The sequence below is a fragment of the Sylvia atricapilla genome, chromosome 16 (assembly GCF_009819655.1).
Source record: "Sylvia atricapilla isolate bSylAtr1 chromosome 16, bSylAtr1.pri, whole genome shotgun sequence".
Lineage (NCBI taxonomy): Eukaryota > Metazoa > Chordata > Aves > Passeriformes > Sylviidae > Sylvia > Sylvia atricapilla.
In genome coordinates, this window is record NC_089155.1 from 5,873,334 (window position 1) to 5,899,429 (window position 26,096).

The 26,096-nt window shown below is 46.5% G+C and overlaps 1 protein-coding gene across 1 annotated transcript in view; it reads left to right on the forward strand.

Moving 5' to 3' along the window:
- Positions 1 to 1,864: 1,864 nt before the first annotated feature.
- The window catches only part of RIMS4 (regulating synaptic membrane exocytosis 4), a 51,901-nt gene continuing 27,669 nt past the window's right edge, over positions 1,865 to 26,096 (forward strand). The window contains exon 1 of the mRNA XM_066330616.1: positions 1,865 to 2,110. Within this exon, the coding sequence (XP_066186713.1) occupies positions 2,014 to 2,110 (97 nt within the window). The 5' untranslated portion in view covers positions 1,865 to 2,013. The remainder of the gene's footprint in view (positions 2,111 to 26,096) is intronic.

A 26,096-nucleotide genomic window follows, 5' to 3' on the forward strand; every position in this document is an offset into this window, starting at 1 on the left:
TTTCTTTTAGGAAGTCCTGCAAACTCCTACTGGCATCTGATATTCATATGACCTCTGCCATTCTGGATGCATACCCAGTAATGAAGAACCTGGATGTCAGGGCTGAGAGTGCACTAGTTAGCCTTAATTGCCCCAAAAGGCTTCATCTGGGCCTCACATTTACTCTCTCTGCTCCCTCTCAGGAGCTCCATTTAACCTCCAAGCCTGGGGGACCTCTAGCTCTTGCCTGGGCTGTAGGTGAGACTGTCTCAGACCTGTTCCTGAACTGATGTTTGGCTTTGCATGGATGACTCTGGAGCTGGTGTGTTGATAGGAGCCACTGCCATCCCCTCCTGCTCTACCTCCCATGGCAGGGGACTGTCCCTGGTCCCAGGTTTGTCCCTGCCCTGTGCAGAGGCTGCTCCTGGTACCCTTTCCCTGCCAGCAGCCCTGCTCTTGCTGCTTTTTGCCACTGGCAGCCACAATACAATACAGCTCTGGTAGGATTTCCAGTAGAAGACTTTAAATGGATTGATTTATTAACTGTTGGAGAATGGAGAATACAGGCTGTTGTTCTGGAGCACTCACTATGTAGGAGTTTTAGCCATACTTTTACTAAGGGAGATATTGGACTCTTAATATGCATTTTTGGATTAGCACAAGCAGGCCTGTCATTTCAGTGGGGTGACATTTAGTTATCAGGATGGGGAGATAGACCAAGCACGAGGAACATCTTCCTTTGTTCCATGAGGGAACAGCAACTTTTCTGTGCAGACCACATCACTAGTGGAAAATGCTCTAATACCATCCCAGGACTTTTTTTTTTTTTTTTTTTTTTTTTTTACATTGAATAAATAAAGATATACTGCATCTTCTTCCCCATAGCAGGACTAGGAGATGCTGTGATGTCTCTGCCATAGGCAGCACCTGTGGACAGCCGGCAGGCTTGGCCCACTAATTCTCCATAAAAAAATGAGACTTGGGGAAGGATCTAAAATTGGTTCATTTCACGGAGCACAGCAGCTTCAGTCCCACATGGTGCTGCAGAATGGGCTTAATGCTGAGCCACAACAGGCACCAGCCTTCCTATTTAATGTAACACACCAAGGAAAACCTCCTGGTTTAAGTGCTTTCTGCCTGGGAGCTTGTATACATTCAAATAGTGGCTTTTATATTTCGGAGAGGGATTTTTTGTGTGCCTAAAGAGAGGTACAGAGTGGCAGAAGGCTGGGAGCCGGGCTGCTCCTCCATTCACACTGGTGTCAATTATATGCCCCTCTCTTTCCGAAGAAAAGCTTCAAGGTTCTATTCCTGAAAGCTTCAAGGTTGTTTTCTACGGTTCCATTCAGGGACATCATAGCCAGGACCACGCTCTTCCTCCAGCATCTCTTCCTCTATTTCACTTTCTCAGATCAATTCACAAGCAAACCTACACCTGCGTTATCCCTGCGCTTGGGATGCGAAAGCTCTTGTCGGCCCCGGGAAGGCGAGAACACACCCGGGGCTCCCCGAGCCGGGCTCGGGGCAGGGCGGACAAGGCGAGAACATAATCGGGGCTCCCTAGGCCGGGCTCGGGGCAGGACGGACAAGGCACATCCCGCTGCCTTGGCTCCTGGGGCAGGGCGGGGAAGGCACACCCGGTGCCGGGGCTCTCGGGGTGGGCTCGGAGCAGGGCGGGGAAGGCACACCCGGAGCCGGACCCCCCGGGCAGGGCGGGGAAGGCACACCCGGAGCCGGGGCCGGCCCGGGCCCGTCCCGCCCTCGGGCGGCGATTGGCGGCGGCGCGGCCGGGGCGGGGGCGGGCGGTGCGCAGCGCCGGGCGGCAGCAGGTGGCCGCGCTCCGCTCCGCGCCGCTCCGCGCTCCCGCCTGCCGCGCCCGCCTCGCCTCTCCTCTCCCCGCCGCCTCAGCGCGGCCCCGCCGCCGCCAAGACGCCGCGGGCCGTGCTCCGAGTGAAGAATGGGGCGGCCAAGCTCGCCAAGCCGCCCGCGGCCGCCGGCGAGACCCCCGGCGGCGCCCCCGGACAAGGGCTCTTCATGGAGCGCTCGCAGAGCCGCCTCAGCCTCTCCGCCTCCTTCGAGGCCCTGGCCATCTACTTCCCCTGCATGAACAGCTTCGACGAGGAGGACGCGGGTACGGGGAGCGCTCGGGGGGCGGTGGTTCCCGGGGCGTGTGTCCGTCCGCCGTGGGCGATGCGAGCGGGGAGCGTGGGTGCGCGGCGTGTCAGAGCCATCCCCGACCCCGCCGTGGGCTGGGGGAGCTTCATCCCGGCGGGTGTGCCGGGGGTGCCGGGCACCGCTGGAGAAGGGATGAGTGTGCCTGTGGAGGTTAAAACTGGGAGTGTGTTCCAGCGGTGAGACACGCTCCGGCTGCTAATCGATAGGAAACACGGGTTATCTGCAAATGGAGCGGCTCACGCTCCATCCTCCTCTGGCTGAATGAAGGGCAGCGCTCAGGGAGAACGCGTCCATTCTGCCGGATGGTGTGTCCGCTCTGATTTATACACCATCGGCTCTCGGGCTGATTGTTCCCAGGGGTCGTTAGCGCCGTACACCATGCTGCTTTTGGAGGAGGCAATAACGGGATTCAGTTTAAATGAGGGCAGAGTAAATCCTGAAACAAAAGCCTTTCAGAATGGATGCGGTGATTTTGTTTTGCCGGCATTAGATAGACCTTTCTGGCCTCAGACAGTTGGCGGTAGTCATAAAATGAGACCAGGCTTAAAAAAGAGGGACACTGGTATGGAACAGCAGGAAAGGCATTGGGTTGAACGGGAGAGGAAGGGTGGTGGGTGCTGGAGAAGATGCTGGGAGTAGAGGGCAGCACAGCCGCTGCGTGGGTGGGGAGAGGTGTGCGGGAGTGGATGGAGAGCGCTCTGTCCATTCCCCGTGCCTCCCTGGTAATTGAGGGCTGCTTTTCCCAGCGCACACCGTACCGGGGACTGAACCTCTAAGTGAATCTTGTGAGTGGCAAATAATCAAAGTTGGCAACTACGGTGTATTTAAACACTGACTGTCATGGTTGCATCCCTCAAAATGCCGGCATGCTCCTTTGTCTAGCGGCTCATCTCAAGATGTGCAGATGCCAGCAGGAATACATCAGCCCGCCAGCTGCTACACCTGTAACGATGTTGTTTTTAAAGGAGTTGACGTAAGAATCAATTCATCATCTGTGTGATTAACCTAGACTTGTCATCAGCATCATGCAGGGGTGGCAGGCAGAAGATTGTCTCCTCTAACAGATGTAGTTTTTCAAATTTTTGTCTAAAAATTTTGCTGATGGTTTGTTTGCACTTCAGATTGGGTTCGAATGCTGAGGAGCGTACAAGACAATAACGTGAGCTTTGGGAAGTCTCAGCGCTGTTGCTTCAGGAATGATTGATAGTGAGACATGCTCAAGTATGAGAACCCAACACAATGCCTGGGACAGCATTTCATTCATTCCCTGGTGTCCAACCCCTCCTGCTCTAAGCAAGGTGATAGTTTAGGTGAATTCCTCTTCCAGCGCTTAAAAAATGGCTTTTGCGCTGGATTGTATTTATACACACTTAGTGAATGTTCATGCATGAATGTTAATAAGCTGCTCTTAATACAACACAAATACTTGTCTCTGAATTAAATAAATATACAATTAAGACCTCATTCTCCAGCAGCTTATGAGCAGATCTTGCCTGTGTGAGTTGTCTTGTTAGTGAAGGTGCCCGGGGTGGATTCAGTGCGATGGGGATGTTGCAGTGTTGCTCCTGTATTTCGTGCCTGTGAGTGTATTCAGACATGTATGAGCAACCAGCCAGGGAGAACGTGTGCTGCTTTCTACTTTTGGTGTTAAAACTACAAGTGTATAATTTTCTCAAGCGAATAAATGGCATGAAAGAGAAATTAAAACAGAAATGCTGAAATTGTGACAGATTAGATTCTATATTATTCATACCCATGCGCGCTTCTGAAATTGTGAGAGATTCTGACCAGTTTGGGTTGCAGCATGATTTCTGTCAAAAAAATAGATCTTGATAGCTCATTCAGGGAGATGAATACTGCACTTGGCAAGATGTTCTCTGTAGGAGGTGGCAGAAAAAAAAAAATGAAATTGATCCCAGGGGCATTGACAAAGTAAACAATCCTATTTCAAACAGACACATCATCCATTTTGTCTGAAGCTGAGAACCACATCTTTAAGAGAATAGCCATCCTACGGATAAAGGAGAAGAGCTGATAAATGGCCATGCTTAAAGGAAATTTGATGTTTTCCTCTGATAGCAGAAAACAGCCTAATGATCGCTTAAATCTACAAACAAGAAAATTTCCTGAGGTGTTACATTTAAGTTACTATGGGTGGGTTATATCAAAGGAGCCTTAAAGGAAATTTACTGATGTGCTGAGAGCTGTGGCCACATTTGGGCGGTCGTAACAAAATCTCTGTCTTTCAGTATTTCACCCTTTTAGTCTGGAAAAATGACTCTGCTTTTGAAAAATACAGAATATCCTTTTACTTGTACACTATTTCCTTTTCTGCCATGGCTCTTTTGTTCTTCTTTGCTGTGTACCTCGTGGACATAAGGTGAGAAGACCCTCCTCCTTTTCCACAGTTCCTTTGCTTGGTACACCTGCAGTGAGTCTGGATGGAGTTCTGGGCAGTGAACTGGGTGCAGGTGATCTCTTAGTGTGCAGGAGGCAGGAAAGCAACAGGGCTCGGGGCAAGAGACAGGATCACATTTGAGTGCTTCCAGAGCATGGGGGTGGTGGAATTTCAGATATTTCATGTCCATATGTCTCTCCAAAGAGATAGATGTGGACTTCAGTGTTCTAATACTCTTCATTCCTCAGCTGTGTCTACAAAGAAGATGCTCTGAGCAAATACAGAGCTATTTTTGCCAGGAAGTTGCAATGAGGCTTTGAAATAGCCAAAATGCACTCAGTAGTTCAAGGACTCAGGGTTAATGACTCTTTTGATCTCAGCATGGTAATGTTGCTGGCCTTCCTGCTGGCTGAGTGCCACTGTCTTTGCTCCACTGAGGTCCCCAGTAATATCAGTGAAGTTTAAGGATTTTTAAACTGCAGTTATTATCAGAATAATTGTTGATTTAACTTATGCAAATGTCTATCCTACATTTCGGCTATGGAGTAGTAGAGTAAGAAGAAGTAAAAGTCAGTCATGCACCCTTTGTGGGCACATTTCTAGAATGCCTGTTTCTGACACAAATCTTGTGAACACAAATCTTAGCTGTTCTGAGGAGCTGCCATACGCTTGGTCTTGGCTGGAATCAGCTGTTTGGAATGCTGATATTCCTGTGAGAACATGTCAGAAGGAACCAAACTGCTGAGGAGTGAACTGCCAAGTGGCAAGTGCGTGTGGGTTAATAACAGGATCCATGATGACTGTGGGCACCTGCCTTGTAGGCAGCTTGTGGTGCACCTGGGTGCAGCTCATAACTAAAACTGAGGGGATGGGTAGTGTGAAATCCCCGTTTAACTGATGGTGGCCTTAGCACAGCCCTCCCCAGATTAGGATGAAGGTTATCCTTAAGGTAAATGGTGTGGAGGAGAACCATCTTGCTCCTTGAGTGGCGTATGAAGATTGGAAACCTGGCTAAAGTAGAAGAGAAAGCAAGGATTTTGTAGACAGTAGCAACAACTGACTTAGAGCTGCACATGCAGAACAAGCAGGCTTTGAGCAGGACAAAGGAGGTGGTTTGAGTAGCTGGGACAGTTGATGTAGCAGTGGTGAGCCTGCTGGGAGCTGGGAAGTCAGAAGCTGTGCTCAGCTCTGGAGGGATGAGAGTTTCCAGACAAGCACCTTGTGTATTACAGAGGACAAGAGCTACACCTAAAGCAAGACAGGTAGGGACTTGCAAACAATCGCTGGAAGGGATGGGGTTTCCTTTCTTGTGCCTAAACTGCAGGACCCAGAAGCACTTTTTGGGTCTGGGTGTGCTCCAGCTGTGCTATGGCCCCAGTGGGTGAGGCACTGTAGTCCACCAGCTCCTTTCATCCTACATCCTGGTTTTCTTGGGAAGAACACCTGCACTGGCAGAAGGCACCTGAAGCATGCCCTGACAGGGACAGGGATGCAGATTTGAATGTGTGGAGCTGTAACCGTGGGTCACACTGCAAATGCAGCTACCCTGGAATCCAGACCCAGCTTGAGCACCTACACATGGTTCCTTACCTGCACAAGTGAGAAGAGCAGGGCTGCTCTGGTCAGGAAGCTGGGGAAGGTGCAGAGCAGCTGTGAGGGACTCACAGGTGTCTCCTCCATGGTGAGGACCTCAGCACAGCGACTGTCCAGCTTGGCAGACCCCTGTCCTGGCTGCAAGACAGAATCAAATCCTGTCTCAGCCAGCTGGACCAAGTGTCTGGCAGAAAGAAAATGGTTTCCAAAGTCAAAATGTCTCCTAGATACTGACAGTAAGCCTTCCTCGTGTCAGCTGCTCATTCAGAAAAGAGTTGAATTAGAGATAAAATTCAGCCCAGGCTGCTGCTTTCACACATTATAAAGTACTGGCAGAGGCGCTGTGTTACGATCAATTGCTTTGATGACAAAGTATGTGAAATACTAATTTAATAGATTTATGAGAAACATTTAAACTGTTGGGGTGTAAGAAGGGGCTGTGGACATTTAGGTTAGTTCAGAATATTCTTTTGTTTGGAATATTCTTTTGTTTGAGTTTTATCTATTGAACTTCCTCATAATTTTAAGCACTGACCTTCTCTATAATTTCAAACATTAAAGCGTTACAAAGCTATTAAATAGAGAGAGCCCCTATGTGTGTTTTCATGTTGCCATGGATATTTCTCAGTTGCAGCACTGTATTGGGGTACATATGGTTTAAAAGAAAATTATGATTCAAGACTTAACTAGTCCATTTTTACATTTTTTTTTTTTAAATATAGCCCAAGTGCGTTAAGTCCTTTTCGTGCTTACTTTGGTTTTGCTTCATCCAAAGTTAATTTTTGGAGCTCTGTAAGCATCTGACCAGTTTTGTTAGTTGTTTGTAAGGTGGGTAACCATGCTCATGTGGCAGACGTATAGGAAACGGGAAGTTATTTGTCCATCTAGAACATTAGCTCTTTTTTTAATGAATCCTTTAGAAATTGAAGGATAGTTTATCCCTGTAACCCTGCAAAGATAGCCCCTACAGCTCACCTGGCCATGCATTACCTCAGGGGTGCCAGCTCTCTTGGTCGGTGCAGGAGGCAGCAAAATCCAGGGCTTTTCCCTCTTGTGCAGTGAGGAGTGTATCTTTGGCTCTAGGTTATCCTAGTGATTGTAAGAAATGTCTCTCTCCCTGCTGGGCATGTTCTAGCTCTAGGTAAACATGTTTGTTTCTTAAATGGGTTAAGTTGAAATAAAAAAAAGCTAACAATTCTGGAAGAGCTGCTGTCAAATCAGTCTTCCATCAGAGGAAAGTGTATGAAAGGGACCAGCAGCCTGGAAGATGATGCTGTGGATAAGACCAGCAGAGGCTGGCGATCCCATACCCCTTTATGAGTTAATCCAGATCTTAAACCCAGTGACTGATTCTTACACTGCAGGTGTACCTGGTCAGGTAGAGTTGAACAATCCTTGCTGTCCCTTACCTGCCCTGTGCACTGGAGGCAGCTTTCTGCTCTCAGGCCCTGCTGCTGCTGCACGTGTGACCAGAGGACCGCAGTTACACACAACAGGTTTTGTCTTTAGTGACAAAAGGAGGCTGGAGCAGAGCAGGAGCCCTGAGAATGAGTCAGCACGAGGAGCAAGGGATTCGAAACCTTGTCCTTGTTTGTGTTGCTCCCCGTGTTGTGGCTGCACGTGAGAGCCGTGGTCCTGGGCCAGGCTCACGCTGTGCCTGTGGAAAGGCAAAGCAGAATGTCAGCGTTGGTCGCAGGGCGCTCGTGGTCTGTGGCAGAACCCGACAGATGGGCACGGTGGGACAGATGGGCGAGCGCGCGGAGGGGTGACGTGGCATCGGTCAAGGCTCAGCGTGCCAGGCTGCCTTCCTGGGCCACCAGCTGCTCCCCACTCCTGTCTCCCATGGGGCATCCTGCAGAGTCCTGCAGCACGCCCCAGCCTGCAGCATCCACCCGTGCCGTGTTTGGAATTGGTAGAAACGCTGATGTAAGGCAGGAGGAAGAGCTGCTGGCCCAGGGATCTCGAGCACTGTGCCACACAGTGCTGTGTAGAAGTTTCCTCGGTGGTTGTTTGGGTGTGGATTTACAGGGGAGGGGGATGTGGATGAGGTCATGGGCCACCATGGTGGCTCTGTGCTGTCCCCTGAGCTTTTGCAGCGCACACTTGCGGCCATGGAGAGCACAGTTTTGTGCTTCCTTCCCTCACAGGTGGTCTGATATACATTACAGGTATTCAGAGGATGATGCTGGGTTCCAGTAGTGTGTGGAGTCAAGGGTGGGTTATATGTGACCCCTGCCACCACAGCAAAAGCATATCTCTTTCTCCTGTTCTGCTGTCAACTGCTTTCCAAGTAGAAGAGTCTGTCCCTGGAAAGCTTTCTGTCTAGGAGACACTGTTTTCTTACTGTTTCTATTTCATGTGCAGTTAATTCTAATGCAACATTTATTAATTCAAAAGCACTCTGTTCTCCAGGCAAAAGAAAATTATCTTTGTCCTGTCAGATTCTTGCATTAGGACAAGTTGTGAAATGCTGTAACTACTTTGCTTCAACATTTCTGTTTGACAGAATGTGTGGATCTGCTTTGTGTAGGGAAGAATTAAGTTTGATTGGAGTAGTTGTTTTGAGGAATAATTTATCGGTGCAATTGTTTTCTGAAGCACAATTTGCTTCTATTTGAATGCCTTCAGTTAGAGTAGAAATGTGAACAATTTAATTTAGGAAATGGTCTGTAAGTCATTGATGGTTTTGGTGGGGCAGTAAGACCTGACTCACTGGAGACTCTCAGCCCTGCCGTCTCCTCCTCTCTCCCACAGACATCTGTTGAGAAGCACCATTAGCATATTTGAATAAGGATTTCTGCTCCTCTGCGGAAGTGTTCAACACATTCTGAATATCCCATCTATCCAAATGCTGTTCCCTTGGGGTTTGGTTTTATTTTCTGGGAGGATGCTGTACTGTATAGCCACACGTGTCACGATTGGGGTTCTGCGACACAATGATCCAGCAGTTGTGCCATTGCTTAAGACATCTGCTGATGACACACAAATTAGGCACTCTGTGCTTTCTGTCAAACCATGCTTGCCTTGAAATCTGCATTTAAGGTCTAGCTTTGGCTTTGCTTTTGCCAAACAGCACATTTGTAAAGGCTGAGTAGCCCTGAGACAGCCTTGCTACACAGGGCTACAGCAAGGTCTGTAGCCATACCTTTTAGTCAAACCCAGCCACAGTTAAATCATTAAATTACTAAGATGGATAATGTTCCACCTTCATGCCGTCAGGGTGTTATATCAGCTTTGTCCAAAACACAAAACACTTGCAGAAACCAGTCTAAAATGTTTGAGTACTCAACAATTTGGAGAGTACACTGTGTACAGAGGAAAACTACACATTTTTTTTCAAAACTGTTTTATGAGTAAGAGGAACTTGAGCTATTGTCTGTGTCCTTATTCTTGCAAATTTAGAGGTAAAGAGGTCACTTGCATCTGTTCCCCAAGTAACTAATCTATTCCTAATCAGAAGTATAGTTAACCCTAAAATTTAGCTTAAATCTGAATGGAAATAGTGGATTTCTATTGCATTGCTCCCAGCAACATGGGAGCAAAACTGCTCTCTTCAAAGCAACTCTTCACATCATGAAACTGTTCCTTCTTGTGCTGGTAATTCCAAGCCAGGAAATTACTCTAATGACAGCCATTGCTGCCTGGCATCTCTCTCCCTCCTTTTGCTGTTTGTGGACCAAAGAAACCTGATGGATGGTTTTGTTTTCGTTGGGTGTTTTGTTTGGTTGGGGTTTTTTGGTTTTTGTTTTTTGGGTTTTTTTGCATAAAGCAGTTTTCGATGTTCGCCTTCTTGCTGGACTTGGAATTGTGCAGGAGGAGCAGTGTGGACAATGCCCTGCTTGCTGTCTGGCCCCTTGCAGTGAGGAGTATGTTTCCCACACTTTGTATGCAGTATTCCTGTAAATACACACTCTTGCTCCTGGCTAACACTCGGAGTATGATCCATGCTATTTTCCAGATCATTCCCAGCATGACTGCTGTTGGCTACTCATTCCCTTTCTGGCATTTGTATGTTAATTTTTTCAGTGCTCTGAAATTACTGGGTTTTACGTGTGCCTTTAGTGGTTTTCCTTGTCTTGATTTGGAGGGTTGAGCTATTTCATCCCATGAGTATTGGTCTGAAATCAAAATCTTTTGTTTAGCAAGACCTGTGCTTATGAGATATTATTGGGATTGGGAGGTGGGGTAAGTGTCTGTGATAAGATGATTTATCCCCTGTGCTCCAGGAATACAGCAATGCTTGTGGATGGTTTCAGGAGCTGGAGTAGATGCTCTCTAACTGAGGATCCGTGGACAAAGTGCAGCATCCTTGAAAACCTTTGCTTTCAGTGCATCCAGAGTGGCCTGTTTATCAGGCACCTTCTCATCACTTCATTCTGGGATGCTCAGGTCGAGGGAGTGCCAGGGTGTCATTGGCAGCTGCAATGAGCATAATAGTGGTTCTTACTGTGCTTGACACTGGTGACATCTGCTTTAAGAGGTTATGGTCTCTCTGCCCATACAGTCTCTCACATGGTTGTGTCCCTCTCTGGAGCTGACCATCCTCTGAGGAGCAGCAGCTCAGCTGTTGGTGGGCTCAGACTTGCAGAGTGACCCACCTTGGCAAGGAGGCAGCAGTGTCCAAGGGACAGGAGTGTGGGGACAGGCTGCCTCTCGCTCAGCTCCCTGGGCAATCTGGATGAGGCTGTCATTTCCCGGTGGTGACAGTTTCCCAGTGGTGACAGTTTCCCAGTGGTGTGGGACTTTTGCCAGCTGCCCACCAGCAGTATGCATATTTGCAGTTAGCAGGGAATGTATCCTGCCACGTGGATGGAAAACATGTTAATTGTGTTGCAGCCAAGATGTCTAAGAAGATTAAGATTTTTTTTTTCTTTCCTGTTGTAAATCCAGCTCCTTGTTTAGCACTTCTCAGCATCCTGGGAAGATTGTGTGGGTGGGTGTTTATTTATTTTTATTTTATTTTATTTTATTTTTACTATTTACCTTTCCTTTCTTGTATTTTACGCATGTCATCAGAGCTCCAGTGAAAAGTTAGGAAGCCTTCACTCAAGATTTTAAGGTGACTGCTTTGTATCCATATTCGTATTTTAATCAGATTTTCAGGAGAAAAAAAAAAAAAAAAAAAAGGGTTTTTCTTTCTAATGCCTGTTGGATTTTCAGCTGCTGTCGTTGATTAATTCCTGAAAGTATCATGACAACTCAGGCCCAGTAACTTTCTGTGTCCCTTGCCTTCAGGTTGTGCTGCTGTCCCTCAGGCTGAAGCCCTGCTGCCTCCTGCCATGAGACCTCACCAGTAGCCTGTGGCATTAGAGTGACTGCTCTGCACCTCTTCTCCAGAGCCCTTCCACCTTTACAGTTTGACTTAAATTCACAGTAAGGGTAGACAGTGCTCCAGACTAACTTTTGAAGCTTGTCAGTACTCGCTGCTTTCCCCTAGATCCCCCAAACCAGAAGGAATTGCTGTCACAGCCCACTGTTGCATTTCAATGATCAATTTGGTGTGTTTGCCAAAAACCCAGGCATTTTTATGTGGATTGGTCCCCACACATCTGCCTTTGTGGATCACATAGTCCACAGTACATCCCCTTTAGTTATGGGATTTTTGTTTCAATGTAAGTGAAGAGGAAAGGCTTAGATCACATTATCTAATGCACTCCGAGACAAAAACAAGCATTCTGCCATGAGCATTGTTCCTACAAGAGTCAGTGCTTGTTTTAAATACAAAATGTGCAAACTTGGGCTTTTTCAAAAATGCCTTAGAGTTTCGGTCTCTGGTATTTGCTGAAAGTGGATGGCATTTGGGGCCGTGCCTGCTTTTGGCAGTTCAGAAAATCACCCCCAGCTCTGCAGGTGTGGGGCTGAGGCTGCTGTGGCTGTGCAGAGGCAGGGGAGCAGGGGAGCAGGCCCTGGCTGTGGCTGTGCAGAGGCAGGGGACAGAGGCTGGCTGTGGCTGTGCAGAGGCAGGGGACAGAGCCTGGCTGTGGCTGTGGCTGTGCAGAGGCAGCAGGAGCAGAGGCTGGCTGTGGCTGTGCAGAGGCAGCAGGAGCAGAGGCTGGCTGTGGCTGTGGCTGTGGCTGTGGCTGTGCAGAGGCAGCAGGAGCAGAGGCTGGCTGTGGCTGTGCAGAGGCAGCAGGAGCAGAGGCTGGCTGTGGCTGTGCAGAGGCAGGGGACAGAGGCTGGCTGTGGTTGTGCAGAGGCAGCAGGAGCAGAGGCTGGCTGTGGCTGGGCAGAGGCAGCAGGAGCAGAGGCAGGCTGTGGCTGGGCAGAGGCAGCAGGAGCAGAGGCTGGCTGTGGCTGTGCAGAGGCAGGGGACAGAGGCTGGCTGTGGTTGTGCAGAGGCAGCAGGAGCAGAGGCTGGCTGTGGCTGTGCAGAGGCAGCAGGAGCAGAGGCTGGCTGTGGCTGTGCAGAGGCAGCAGGAGCAGAGGCTGGCTGTGGCTGTGCAGAGGCAGGGGACAGAGGCTGGCTGTGGTTGTGCAGAGGCAGCAGGAGCAGAGGCTGGCTGTGGCTGGGCAGAGGCAGCAGGAGCAGAGGCTGGCTGTGGCTGTGGCTGTGCAGAGGCAGGGGACAGAGGCTGGCTGTGGCTGTGCAGAGGCAGGGGAGCAGGGGACAGGGGCTGGCTGTGGCTGTGCAGAGGCAGCAGGAGCAGGGCCTGGCTGTGGCTGTGGCTGTGGCTGTGCAGAGGCAGCAGGAGCAGGGGACAGGGGCTGGCTGTGGCTGTGCAGAGGCAGCAGGAGCAGGGCCTGGCTGTGGCTGTGGCTGTGGCTGTGCAGAGGCAGCAGGAGCAGGGGACAGGGGCTGGCTGTGGCTGTGCAGAGGCAGCAGGAGCAGGGCCTGGCTGTGGCTGTGGCTGTGGCTGTGCAGAGGCAGCAGGAGCAGGGGAGCCGGCCCTGGCTGTGGCTGTGCAGAGGCAGCAGGAGCAGGGGACAGAGGCTGGCTGTGGCTGTGGCTGTGCAGAGGCAGGGGAGCCGGCCCTGGCTGTGGCTGTGCAGCAGTGCCCGGAGTGGGTGTGCAGGCCGGCGCTCAGCCTGGCAGACCGAGCCTGTTAAATCGGGGTGATTTATGGAACACTTTCTGTTAAAAGCTTCCTCGTGCACTTTAGGAAGCGGAGCTGCCAGGTTGGTCAAACTCCAATGCCCAGACAGTTGGAATTGGCTGCCGGCTGCAGTGACAAGCGTGGCCAAACTCGAACAGCCGTTTCCTCCTGCCTTTGCAGGCTGCCACATCGGGGCTGCTGCTCGCGGAACAGACAGTGTCAAAATGTTACACGCTGCGAGGACATTTCCATGGAAACCTTAGCATCCCATGACACCCCAGCTCCTACTGCGGTGTCCATGTACTTCCCTCCTCCATCTGGGGCCTTGAGGAGTGCTGTGCTACGGGATCATAAGGGTTTATCCAGTTATGGGGCTGAGGCTGGAAGAGATGCTCTCACTGGGCTTCTGGGTGGCTTAAGTAAGGCAGTGATTCCTTCTTTAAGCATAGCAGCACTCTCACGATTGTGATTGGGCTCAGAAGCACCTGGGTTTGCTTTGTGCTGCGCTGAGGAAGCAGCTTTCCCTCCATCAGATGGTCGCTGCAGTGGCTGTGTCCTGTTTGGCATCAGGCACCCAACACTCCTGTCAGGCAGCTCTGACACCGCTCAGTCTGGAGAGGCACTCTGGTCTTGTTTGAGACCAGTCCTTTCAGCCCAGAGACAGCCTGTTGCTGATGTCCATCTGCAGCCTGCAGTGGTCTGCTCCCCTTCCTTAGCAGGAGCCATCAGCTGCCCTGGACACAGCTGGCTGTGGGGCTGGTTTTGGACAGCTGCCTCACACCTTTGGGTGAGGTTTCCCCAATGGCTACCTGGGGGTTTCATCATGTCTTCATCAGTGTTTCGGGCCTGCCTAAAACTATTTCAGTTTTTGCTGCTACCTCTGTGTCCCGCCAGGGTTTTCAGTATTCTCCAAGGTTTATTTTTCCCTTGTCTTCCTATATTTCTGTATTTTTGCCAGGTATTCCAAAATTAGCATCATGGAGGTTTTTTTCACACATGTTTATTGGCTCTTTTCCCTTGACATAGGGAAAGCTGTTCTCAATATAAGCTAGAGCCTTGGCAAGAAATAACAAAGGTGGAGATGTTTCCTGCATGGCAGCCTGTGGACCTTCCACCAGTACACATTTGTCATTTCTGCTTGGTATTTTGTTAGAGCAGGAGAGGGAGTATCTAGGGTTAGTGCCTGTGAAGATTCTGCAAATGGCAAGGGCAAATAGGTGTTTAACTAAGGATTTGCCTACCCAGTGTGTACAGGCTGAGGATGTGCAATTCAAGGTACGTGAGTACACAACAAAGCTGTTCTTCACACAGTGGTGCTGCAGCATAAAGGGATCATACGTGATAAAACCCAGAGCCTGTGATTTTCACATCTGGTCTAAAGGATCTCAGAGGGTAAATGTGAGGTTTGAGAAAGTACCTGTTGAGGCTTGGGGAAGGAGCAGAACTTGATTTTTCAATCATATCTGTTTGTCTGGAGCCACTTCTGAACTGTTTCACAACAATAATTCTCAGCTCTCACATCTTGCCCAGTGCTCTGCTTTGAGTCGTGCCAGAGTCCCATTTAATCGTTCTATAAACTTGTTTTTCATCTGTTTCCACTGAATTCCTGGCATCTGCCTGGTAACAGGAGTAGGTCTGTTCCTGTGACCTGGCTGCTCAGAAACGCTTTTACTGCTCCTGCACAGGAGACATTGCTATGTCCTAAACTCAGTTTTTCCCAAGACCCAATCCAAGCCAAGTGTCTCTAAACCTGGCATCGTGTGGGCCCTATTTCAATATTTTTCTATTTCTGTCTCAGTACTGCCTGGCTTACCTACTAAAACACTCTATGAAATATTGCATGGTTGGTTGAGGCAAAATCTGGCTTGTTGCTCTAGGAATAATACCAGGCAAATTATCCACAGTCCATTTTATTTGATGAATTCGACTGTTTTCACAGCCTGTTCACTGCAGCTGTCTGCTGCAGAAAGGCAGCAAGCTTGTTGGACAGAGTGACTGTAAAAATCAGGAAGTCTTATTTCAGGCCATAATTTTTGTTTAATTTCCTGAAATCCAGAAAGCTGTATATTTTCTAACACATCTTTGCTCTGGAGCTCTAAGGCTGGGTTTCTGAAGTTTACCCATACAGAGTATTGAAAAATGTTGGTGCGAGGGTTGAATCTTGAAGCAGGGAAAACATGATGGTCTGAAAATGTTTCACTGAGCAAAATATTAAGAACTTCACAGGCTTGTGCCAGTTTTATTAAGAATGTGCTTTTATGTACAAGCTGACCAAGACCAGGAGTGTTCTGTGAATGTCAGTTATGCAGATTAAAGCAGCATTTGGCATCTGGTGTTCAGTTAATACTCAGTTAAGGGTTTGAAAACTGTTTTTTGCCTGCTTTAGTGCTAAACTGCTATGTCAGGAAAGATTATCAGCCTTTTATTTCAGTTTACAAGGAGGAAAAAAGCTTAACATCTTGGTACAAGTACATCTCGGAGGGTTTAGACATTGTAAAGGGTTTGGTGACCAGTCCTTTTAATCTCTTATAATGATCAGATCTGAGAGGAAATTGCAGTCAAAAATGAACATTTTAAAACTTGCTGATCTGAGTGGTCTAACAGTCAAGCTGTTTTTTCCTCTTGACATTCCTCTCCTTAGTTCTTCAGACCTGCAGGTGTTCAGTCCGCTAAGGCTGCAGTGCAGAAAAGGGGAAAAGAGCTGCAGAACTAGGACAGGCTTGGAGTATATTTAACAATGTTCTATTTCGATGTGACAACAGCTATCGAACACCTACAAGATTGCAAACTGTGATTCACTCGGAAGCTGATATAACTGATGTCACGTTGTATTAATAGCTACAGAATTGTAACTGCTTTTAGCAGTGAGATTCATTAACAGCCTCTACAAACACTCTTGACAATCAGTTGAAAACCTGAAAATATTAGGTGTACATAAAAATGGATTATGCCATAAAGGAACCTCCCTGTGCTGCCAAATGTGTTTACAGCAAGTTCTTGAGAGTGTTATGCATAATGATTCCTCTTCATCACTTTCAGTAGGTCTTCGTGATAGCAAAAGGTGTTTGAGGACTGATCCACACTCTGAATTAATTAGGAGCTGCTGATCTAATGGGGTTGCATGATGTGAGTGTATTTGGGGATTATGGTGTCCATGGCATTTTTCTTGGCACGTGGAGGCTGCACAACCTTCCCATGTAGTGCTGATGATGTCTTGGAAGGTGTTCGTTCCTTCACCTGTTTTAGCTGCACATTTTGGCTTCAGTGGGTGTGGCAAACCATGCCTAGACAGAACTCTCCAAGGTCTACAAAATGCAGGGAGTTCTGCTCCTCTCTGAGCTTTGCAATGCTTTCCTGGGTGTGGGTTGATAGCCATGTCTGAGGAGATGGGTGTGGAAGAGAAGCGAGTGATCAGTTCTATCTTTGAAGATACGGAATTAGTACCTACCAATGCTGGCATATAGTGGCCCTCTCCTACTCTGTTAGCTCTCCTCTGGGCTGAATGAGTTGGTTACTCTTCCAGGCTCTTCATAAACTCATCTCTTCATTACATACGTGTGGTTTCAAGGTTTGCATCTCCAGCATGGTTGCAGAAGTGAAATGAAGACTGAGATTCAAGGGAGGAAGTGTTCAGGGTGACATTTGCTCAGTGTCAAGTTGTGTAGTCAGGCTTGTCACTGGAAGTGAATGTGTGGATGTGTAAAGTTGGGCTGACATTTCCAGTGCTCTGGGTATTTCTGAGAGTTATTCCATCATGGTGGGCCACCTACTTCCCTCAGTTCCATCTTTCCCAGATATGTCACAGTACCTCTTCCTTTTGGCCCTGAATAATTTCCTTTTCTGTAAGTTTTCAGGTGATGGCTGCTCTGTCTCATTCATCTGTCATCAGGTTTTGGCATCTCTCATTTGGATATGGCCTGTGACTCTTAGGCTGTCGTGTGCTGACTTCTGGAGATGGAGTCTTCTGAGGCTGGTAGGAAAGGTTGGCTCAGGACAGCAAAATTGCAAATAACAGTCCTTTGAGAACAGTACTGTCCGCCAAGGAGGCAAAATTCCGTATTTTGAGCAGATGGAAACCCTAGGCCTTTTTTTTTTTTCCTTTTTCATTGTTCTTTTTTACAAGGTTGGAAATCTTGGTTTTGAGTACATCATAAAATGGTCATTGGCCCTTCCTCCCTAGAGTTATAGGCAGCTGTCCAGATAATTAAGTACAACTGATCATCTTCCAGTAACACTGTTTATATTTTAAATATCTCAATGGCAAACGATTCCTTGGGCACATAACACAGCAAGTCATCAAACCACGTCTGGCTCAACATGTCTGTTGAAACAGCCTATGACAGTTAAGGAGTGTAATTAGCAAGACACATAGAATGGGATTGAAAAAAGATGTGAAAATAAGCAGAAGGATTTGAAAAGGATTAAGAGAGTAAATGACAAACCAGTAGTTAAATGGTGCATGATTAATGACTAGAAGTAAAAGGTTGACTAAATATTGTGACTCTGTAATGGCTGCCCCAAAGTAATAGAAAAATACCCTCTTTGAAAGAATCCAGACCTGGATTTATATTGACACATATGCTGACTCTGGATTTAGACCTGTTTCTTAGACCTTTTTAGGTGAGCATCGCCTGAGATGCTTTCATGGTTGACTTGATGACCTGAGATTGCTCTTCCATCTTTAATATTGATGATCAGCATCAAGTGGTACAGGTGGACAGGATTGGCAGTTTGCAGCATATCAGTAAAGCTCTTCTAAGTAAAATCAGGCTCTGTGTTCAGTAGTTCCAAGCTTACAGAGTTCAGTTTTGTCTCTGAGCACTAAGTTGCTTTGATTTCAGTAATTCACCTCCCTCCAACTGCATTGTCATTTGATTTTGACATTAATTATTAATGAGTTGGCTTGGACACTGTCCTAGTGCTTTCTCACAGCTAAGTGAAACAAAGGATTGTGCTAAGCACAGATTGTGTGAAAAACACAGCATTTCCCTGGAGCTGGCCCCTGAGGGGCTGCATGGTTAGACTGCATGTGCAAGAGCTGGAGCTCCCAAACTATAACCTTGTTATCAGTAGCCCTTCCCAACACTCATTTTTTTCTCTCTCTCTTGTTGTAGAAGGACTTCGGATCATGCTTTCTTTTTTCTAGGAGTGGATCGTGATGGTTAATTAGATAATGTTTGTAGAACAGTGTACAAAACCTGCCAAGGGTCACTGTCCTCACTGGTATTATTAGAGCTGGAGGAAGACTGCCAGAAGGTATTGATTACTTGGTAAAAATAAACCCTTCAAACTTCTTCGGGTTTTATTCGTTGCTGCTTTTTATCTCAGCGTCCTGCAAACATTTCAGAGGGTGGATTTGTTTGCCAGAAGATCAAAACAAAATGTTGACAGCCACTGGTGCCAATTTGTAGCCTCCCGTGTGGGCGACATCAGAGGAAATTGTGCAGTGCTCTGGAAAGTCTTTCGAGGTTTTGAATCCCCTTGGGTCCTGGAACTGTTGTTTGAGCAAAGCATCCAAGTGCCCAGGTGGGATTGCACATCGAGTATCAATCTCTTTGGGGATTGCAAAACTGTATGGTGTGCACAAGCTTGTATATACTTCCTGAAGTTGACATTTTGATTTGTTTAGTGGAGTCTGTCAATTAATTGAGTGAAGCTGAGTCTGGCAGGGTGCTGTGGGTGCTGTTAAGAGTGCTGTGTCTGGCTGGTGGGAAGAACTCAGTGCCCTCTGTGTTTTCTAGTTCATCTCTCAGCCATGGTTTACACTTCTCACGCACCTCACCGTGGAAAACAAAATGTCATACTTTGAATTCATTAAGCAGCTGTGACTATTGAAAGGGAAAGCTGTGCCATATGACGGTAAAATACGGGGAGAAGTCACGTATCTGTAGCAGAAAATACACGGGAAAGACAAATAGTGTGTAATGTTCAGAAGAGCCAAGTCATGCTTCATAAAGGGAGATTTCTAAGGAAAATGGATACAACAGGAGGACGATTCAATCAGGAATATGGCTTATGTGATAGAGGATGTACTAGTCATTCCTGGATCCAGAGGAATAGAATTCAGTGGTGACTTCAAATTGTGTGGCCTTGTGCTTTCTCTGATGAAAATGTGCAGTTGGAGCAGAAGCCAAAATATTGCATCTTTCTCCAAAACAGGCCAAGGACAAAGCACAGACCTCCAAACACCTGCACATGTTCTGACCTAAAAATTGCTTCAGCAGGGAAACTAAACCAGGCTTTGGTGGAGACTGCAAAGTGCTTTCTGTGCATGTGTCAGACTTGCAAATGGGTTCACTTTGATTAGCACAAGTCCCCTTCGTGTTCATTCCACACCATTAAGCTCCTTTGAATGAATATTTGAGTAAATATGAGAAGTTTTTAAGTGAACTGTCATCCAGCAATCTTAAGAGCTGACTTGTCAAAGGGCACATCTTGTCAAAGCTGGCCAGTGGTGATTGAAGGAGCAACCTGCTTCCTCAGGCACAGAGCACTTGCTGGAGGCTGCACTGACCACTGATACTTTGGTAATCTTGAACAAGTACCAGCTGCTTTTCTTTTAAAACTCAGGGCAATTCATGAGCAAAGGAAGGGCAAAAACCATCAGCAGATGCTGTCAACTCACTCCCTCCGTGCTGGTTGCTCAAATTTGTTCCAGAAGTAACTGAGATGTGAGCAAGTCTACCAGCTGCCTGCTGCATAAAGTATGAGTGAAAACGGTAAAAAAAAAACCCAGGCAGATGACAGAATTAACATCTAGCTGTTTAGGTACATGGCTGGTGAAAGGGAGGAGTGGGGCTGGTGCTGAGAAGTGGCAAAGAGGTTTCTGTTACTGAGATTTCTGTTATTTTGATAGATATGTCACAACCCATCAGTAACTTAAAGATGGAGAAAGGGCTGTGGGAAATGGGACAGTAAATACCTGCCAGCACAATTTTAATGCTCTTTCAGTTGAGCTGTTTAAATGTAGTTGCCTGGTTGAGGAAACCAGTGAATATAGATTTTAATGCTTTTGCCGCTCAGTAGGTTCTCATGTGGGCATTGCAAAATCATCCCTGATGGTCTGGACACAAGTGGAGTTAGACATGAGCATGTTGAGTGAGGGAGGACTGGCAAATACTCTACAGGTGGGGCAAGGCTTGCACAGACCATGCAGGGCACCCAGTTTGTGCAAACTATGGAAGAGAAGAACCTGGAAGCAGCTTAGGAAATGGATGGGAAACTACTGCAGTCTGAGGACTGTGATCTCACTTCTCTGTTGTGGCAAAAGGGAAGGAGTAGGAGATTTTTGTCTGTCAAGGTATCTGGAGAAAGTCAGGGAGATGGCAGGGTTTCTTAGGATGCTTCTTCAGGATACTGGCCCAGCTTCTACTGATTCATGGCTTAGGGACTTTCTCTACTCTTGAATTTTTTCATCATTGATTTCATCCAGTTTGGTTTTGACCCTTCATAAATGTCCGTGGGCACCCCAAAGTCCTGCAATCAGGAAGTACCCAGCAGTGCCACTGTCCCTGTCACCTCATGAGAATGTCTGCTAAAGCTGGCGTGATGAGCTCTTGGCTGTGGGTTGCCACAGAGCTGTGGCTGGGCAGACCCTAATTATAGCACATTATGCTGCTTTAATGACAGTAATAGAAAGTCAATTTATAGGCAAGAGCAAATTGCCTTTTTATATGGGGAGGAGAATAATTCTTCCCGTGTGTTGCATTATTAAATTTGTAATCTTCATTTCTAATGCTTTTTAAAAGTGAATATTAACAGAATCTAAAATGCAGCTCATAAATTTATGAGCTGCATTTTTCCCCCAAACTTTTCAAGTTCTACAGTTTGTCTTAAAAGGTGAACTTCAGCAAGGTTAGGGTTTTTTTTTTTTTTTCCTTTTTTCACTGAACTTAATAAATGAAAATCCCTTATTTGCTGCCTACCTCTGGATGAGCTTAAAGGCACCAAAGATACCGCATTTTAAATAGCAGTAATGGATATCTATTTCCATTCTTGCTGAGTGGAGAGTTCTGAGTTCAGGCTTATTCCCTGGTGATAAAAGACACCAGAGAGGAAAAAAATGACACGTTTTCATATGTCATTTGCTAGCGAGGAGGCTGTTGTGATGCTCTTTTTTGTTGCCAAGGAAACAGAGCCCTGAACTCCTGTCTCTGCAGGCAGGAGGAAGAGGAAAGGATGTTATTTCACTCCTGAGCTCGATTTGTAATTGTAACTTGTGATCAGAGTCTGTGAATGGGTTGGGACTGAAGGTCTCACCTTCAAGTTCACTTTCAGAGTTGTGTGTCCTGCCTCCTTCAGTTTGTTCCCCTGTTGAAATGAGTGTCAAGGGTGGAGCCTGGTGGGGTGGGTGGCTGGCACAGGTCGCTGGCACAGTTACTGTGCAGTGGAGTGAAAGGGAGTGCTCAGAGCACAAGAGGTGATGGAGGGGGATTGTACTTCTCTGACCTTGCCGGTAACATCTCGAGAAATCCCAGGGCTTCCTTATGTCAGGCCAGTTGTTAAATCTGAGAACAGAAACATGAAAGTTACCTGCAGGTATCAGAAGGCTGGAAGTGACAGTGATGCAGGTGCTTCGTAAGCACAGTGTCCTCTCCTGACCTTCTCCCATTACTGTTGGGCAGTCGTTGCCTGCACATTTTATATTGAGATTCCCATCAAACTTTTTTTTTTTGTGGTTACATTAAAACTATTTTTTCACTCACACACTGCCCTTTAATGCGTGTTTGATCTCACTGAACTGTCAGTGTTGCCTGCAAGGCTGATGCTGGCTGTATCACACAATTGCTTCTTCATCTGTTCTCTTTTCTGCTCTCATAGTAGAGAGAGATTAGCAGGGCACTCTAAAGCATTTTGTTCATCCTTGCTCCTTCTGCAGAATTTGTTCAGAAATATTTGGCACAGATCATGGGATTTTGGTGAACTTTCTGCCAGGTACGTGTCGTGGGATATCCATGTTGCAAACAGGCATTGCTTCTCAGGGTGCTGTGCTGGTGTGTGGCTGTTGTTCACTGTGAGAGATTAATGCAAATTCTGTTCAATACAGTATTGAACACTGGTGTGCCTCTTCTTCACAATGGACTGATTCCTACTGCATCTAGTTGCTGATAATTGAGAAAACAAGATTTTGGTATTGCTCCTGAAGTGTATTAATCTCCTGTATTAATTGATCTGTATTAATCTGATGACTCTTTGCTGCCATCCCTCAGTAACCTGCAGCCAGGCATGATATTTTGGTTGGTTTCCCACAATCTGCAGTATCTTTCAGCAGAGATGAACACGTTATGTTTATTTTCCAGCTCTGGCCAAAGGGCTTTTTCTCCTCTATTGAAAGCTCAATACTCTGCATAGACAAACGGTGAACTGAATTTCCCAAAGGACTTGAAGTAATCTGGGATGTTTTTTTTCTGTCTGAGTGCTGCTTTTGTGCATGCAGCAAGCAGATGTAGGAGGCAGTTATGTGTCTGCCATGTTCGTCTGTGGGAGAGTGTGTCACTCGGATGAGAGCTTGCATGTGTCTCTTCAGGGTTTGGGCTGTGAAAATTTTGCTTGAACGTTTTTTCTTAGGTGTCTGCTAGTTAGAATCCAGCGCCTCTGTTTTTGGTATTGGATGGTGTTTTCCATGTGTAACAGCCTGACTTGTCCCCAGTTGAAGATATTTGTGATGTTTGATTGGCAGGGCTGTCTGCAGTGATACAAATTCACTTTGATTTCTTAGTCACCGTGGATGACTTAACATCATAAGAAACCATTGCTCCTGTCCTGCTTCTGGGCATTGAATCCTGACCTTCCCTTCCAGCTGTCATGAGATGTCTGCAGTGAAATTACTGCAATCATGAAGGGCAGGGTGCCCTCCTTTCATTCCACCCAAGCAGAACCCAGCACTTGATCCTGAACCTTGATCCTGGAAAGGGATCTGTGTGAAAGAAGCAGTATGAGTGCAGCAGATCCATTTGCAGGCTTTTGGGAGGTGCAATCACTCTCTGAGCTCTCCCTTCAGCACCACAGGTGTGCTATAAACAGGGGTTTGTACAGTTCTTGGTACCATTTGGGAAGAAAATGGTTCCTTTTAGTGCACCTGTGGTGGTACTTGCCTGGCACAACAGATGCTCCATAGCCTGGACCTGTCACAGGATGTCCCCATGTGAGTCAAAGCAATTAGAGGAGAAGAACATGCTGGTTTGCTTCCTCCAGCATTTGCTGCAGGTATTCCATGAAAGCACCTTTGGTGAAGCTCGCCACAGGTAGTTGTAACATCTGGTGAGATTGTCTGGGATTAAGAATTCAGTGCCTGAAATTGTTTAAGTTCTCTGGAAACCAGACTGTCGGCTCCCCCCTCTCTGCTTCCACAGTGGATCAAAGAATTGCTTCCAAATGGACACAAGTTATTAAGCAGTGTGTATAATTAAAGTCAACTCCTTGTGAATTTGATCACTCATTTCCTTAAGGAAAATATGATGAAGTAATTATAACCCAAGCTAAACACAAATCAAATGCTGTTCTAAATGCTATTCTGCACCGCGATTCTAGTTCATGAATGACTCCAGGGTTCTGTGGCTTTGTGCCTGTTAAAGAAATGGGGCTGTGTTTTTAATTGTATGTATAACAAGTGAACAAAAGGTTGCATGACTCACTCATTGTGCCAAGACTGTTGCTCTCTGTGCTCACACACACGTGGTCGTGACAAAGCTGTTTGCTCCTAAAAGAGTGTCAATAGGACAAAAGAAAAGGGAAGAAATCTCATTAATAAATATGGCCTTGTCAACGACTTCCTCTGAATCTTGTCTGTACCAAAACTAAACTTCACCTGCAGTGTAGTAGCTGTGATTTTGAGGGAGGCAAATATTTCTTCAATGCTTAAGCTGCTGTCTTGACTCTCTTCCCATCATTACTGTGTAGCAGATACTTTCTAGTTTCAGCCAAATCTGGGGGAGAAGTCCAAGGTGTGCAGACTCTAAAAATGCTGGAAAAGATGGCTCTGGGTAGAGAGAGAGACATAAACTAGAGAGAGAGAGACATAAAACCTCATGCAAAGTTTCTTGGCTTAGCGAAGTCTAGGCAGGGCAGCTCTTTCATGTCATACCATCCTTCTCTACAGTGGCTCTTTCTAGTAGCTTTATTTTTGTGAATTCACCTCATTTTTGTGATCCTTTTCTAAATCAAGAGGTTTTCTGCAGCTTAGGCTCATTCATATTTCAGAACCTGGACTTAAGCAACATCCTCAGTTAATAATAGTGTGAGATGGATGGCAGAATTAGGACATTAGGGTGCTCTGGTTCAACTCTCTTGTAATTAAATAGAGAACCTCACCTGGCCTTCACAACTTACGTTGGTTAGCTGGAGGAGTTCCAGCCAGGGGGACACAAATTGGCTGGACCTAATTCTCCTTGTGGCCTAATTCTCCTTGTGAATTAACAAGAACAAAGCCCTGCGATGGTGCTGGTACACTAACCAGCCACTCATCTTTCTACTTTGATGTTTTCCTGATACCCATATCTTGATAATTGGCAAAGAGTTTGGAACTGAGAACATGCAGAGCGCCGCTGGTTGTTGATTCTGTGTGACACTTCCCTCAGCTTTCTTGGGAGTAAATATTGCGGTGTAGTAGTTTAAATAAATCAGACTTAAATTAATTGCCTGTGCCAAATATATGTGTTCTCTGAGCCCATCAGCTAAATTTTCCTTGACTTGGTACACACTTGGACTGCAGACTCCCAGGGCTTTCCAGGTGGGCTGATGTCAGAGGGGAGTTTAACTTGTGGTGAGGCTTAAAACCCAAAATCCAAGAAGTGGAAAGATTGAATCCCCCTAATTGCCATGCAGTGAGAACGTGTGTGTGTATGTATCTGGGGTTTATTGCACTATAAATATCTGAGTAAGATTACACTTGTAAGTCATCACCCCTTGCCCAAGCACAGAAGCAGCAGATGAAGGAGGGCCTGGGGTGTGGGATGTGTCTGTCCCAGACAACTGGTGCAGCATCAGCAGTTCCATGCTTGTCTTTCCCTGGAGACCTGAGCTACAGACAGGGCGGTGTTCAGGTTTCATTGCTGGGTTGCTGCAGAAATATTACAGCAGTGAATTTTCTGGATGGCTATGGACATTTCGTTTAATCAGACTCTACTGCAAAGCCTGGCAGATTGGGGGAAGAGAAGGGGGCAGTGTGTTCCATTTTCTTATAAAAATAAAAATGCAAAAGCAGCCATCAGATGAAGCTATTTGGATCCTCCTGCTGCAAACAAAATAGAGACATGGAAAGAATTCTGAAGAGCTGGATCTAGCTGCAAAGTAGTTCCCATGAAATACTCTGAAAGAAACAAACATTTTTGTTAGTGAACTTTTTTATAGTGAAAAGCTAAACAATTTTTTCTGGTAGTCAAAAACTCCATTTGAAAGTCATGGACAGTGGAACATATGTGTTTACCTTTTTGGCTGTTGGCTTCTGTCTTTTTACAAGGAAGTAAAAAAATCTAAAAGTGATTTTCCTGGCTACATGTTTGTTGCAGAACTTTTTCTTTAGACACTTTAGAATGAAAATTTTGGCCATTAATTTTTTTTATATAGATGAATTATCAGAAAGGTCAAAATTAAAAATAGCATCATGGGAACTATTTGGTTTTAACCTCAAAAGGAGGAGAGAAAATATGTTTAAACTATGAAAATGGAGCTTGTGAAGAAAGGAAGAAAAATTGATGCTCTACCCATGCCCCAGCCAAATTACAAGAGATGATAACATCTATTGGGGTGGAGACTTGCTTAAATACAAGCACAGTTGGATTTAAACCAAACTGCAGCTCATGCCAGCATAGAGGAAAAAATACTGCTTTAAGTGTCTGAGGAGTTGGGGTTTGGGCTGGGCTGTGGGGGAACTAGGGAAGGCAGCCTCAGAGGCTGTTCATCAGAATAACCCTGTGGAT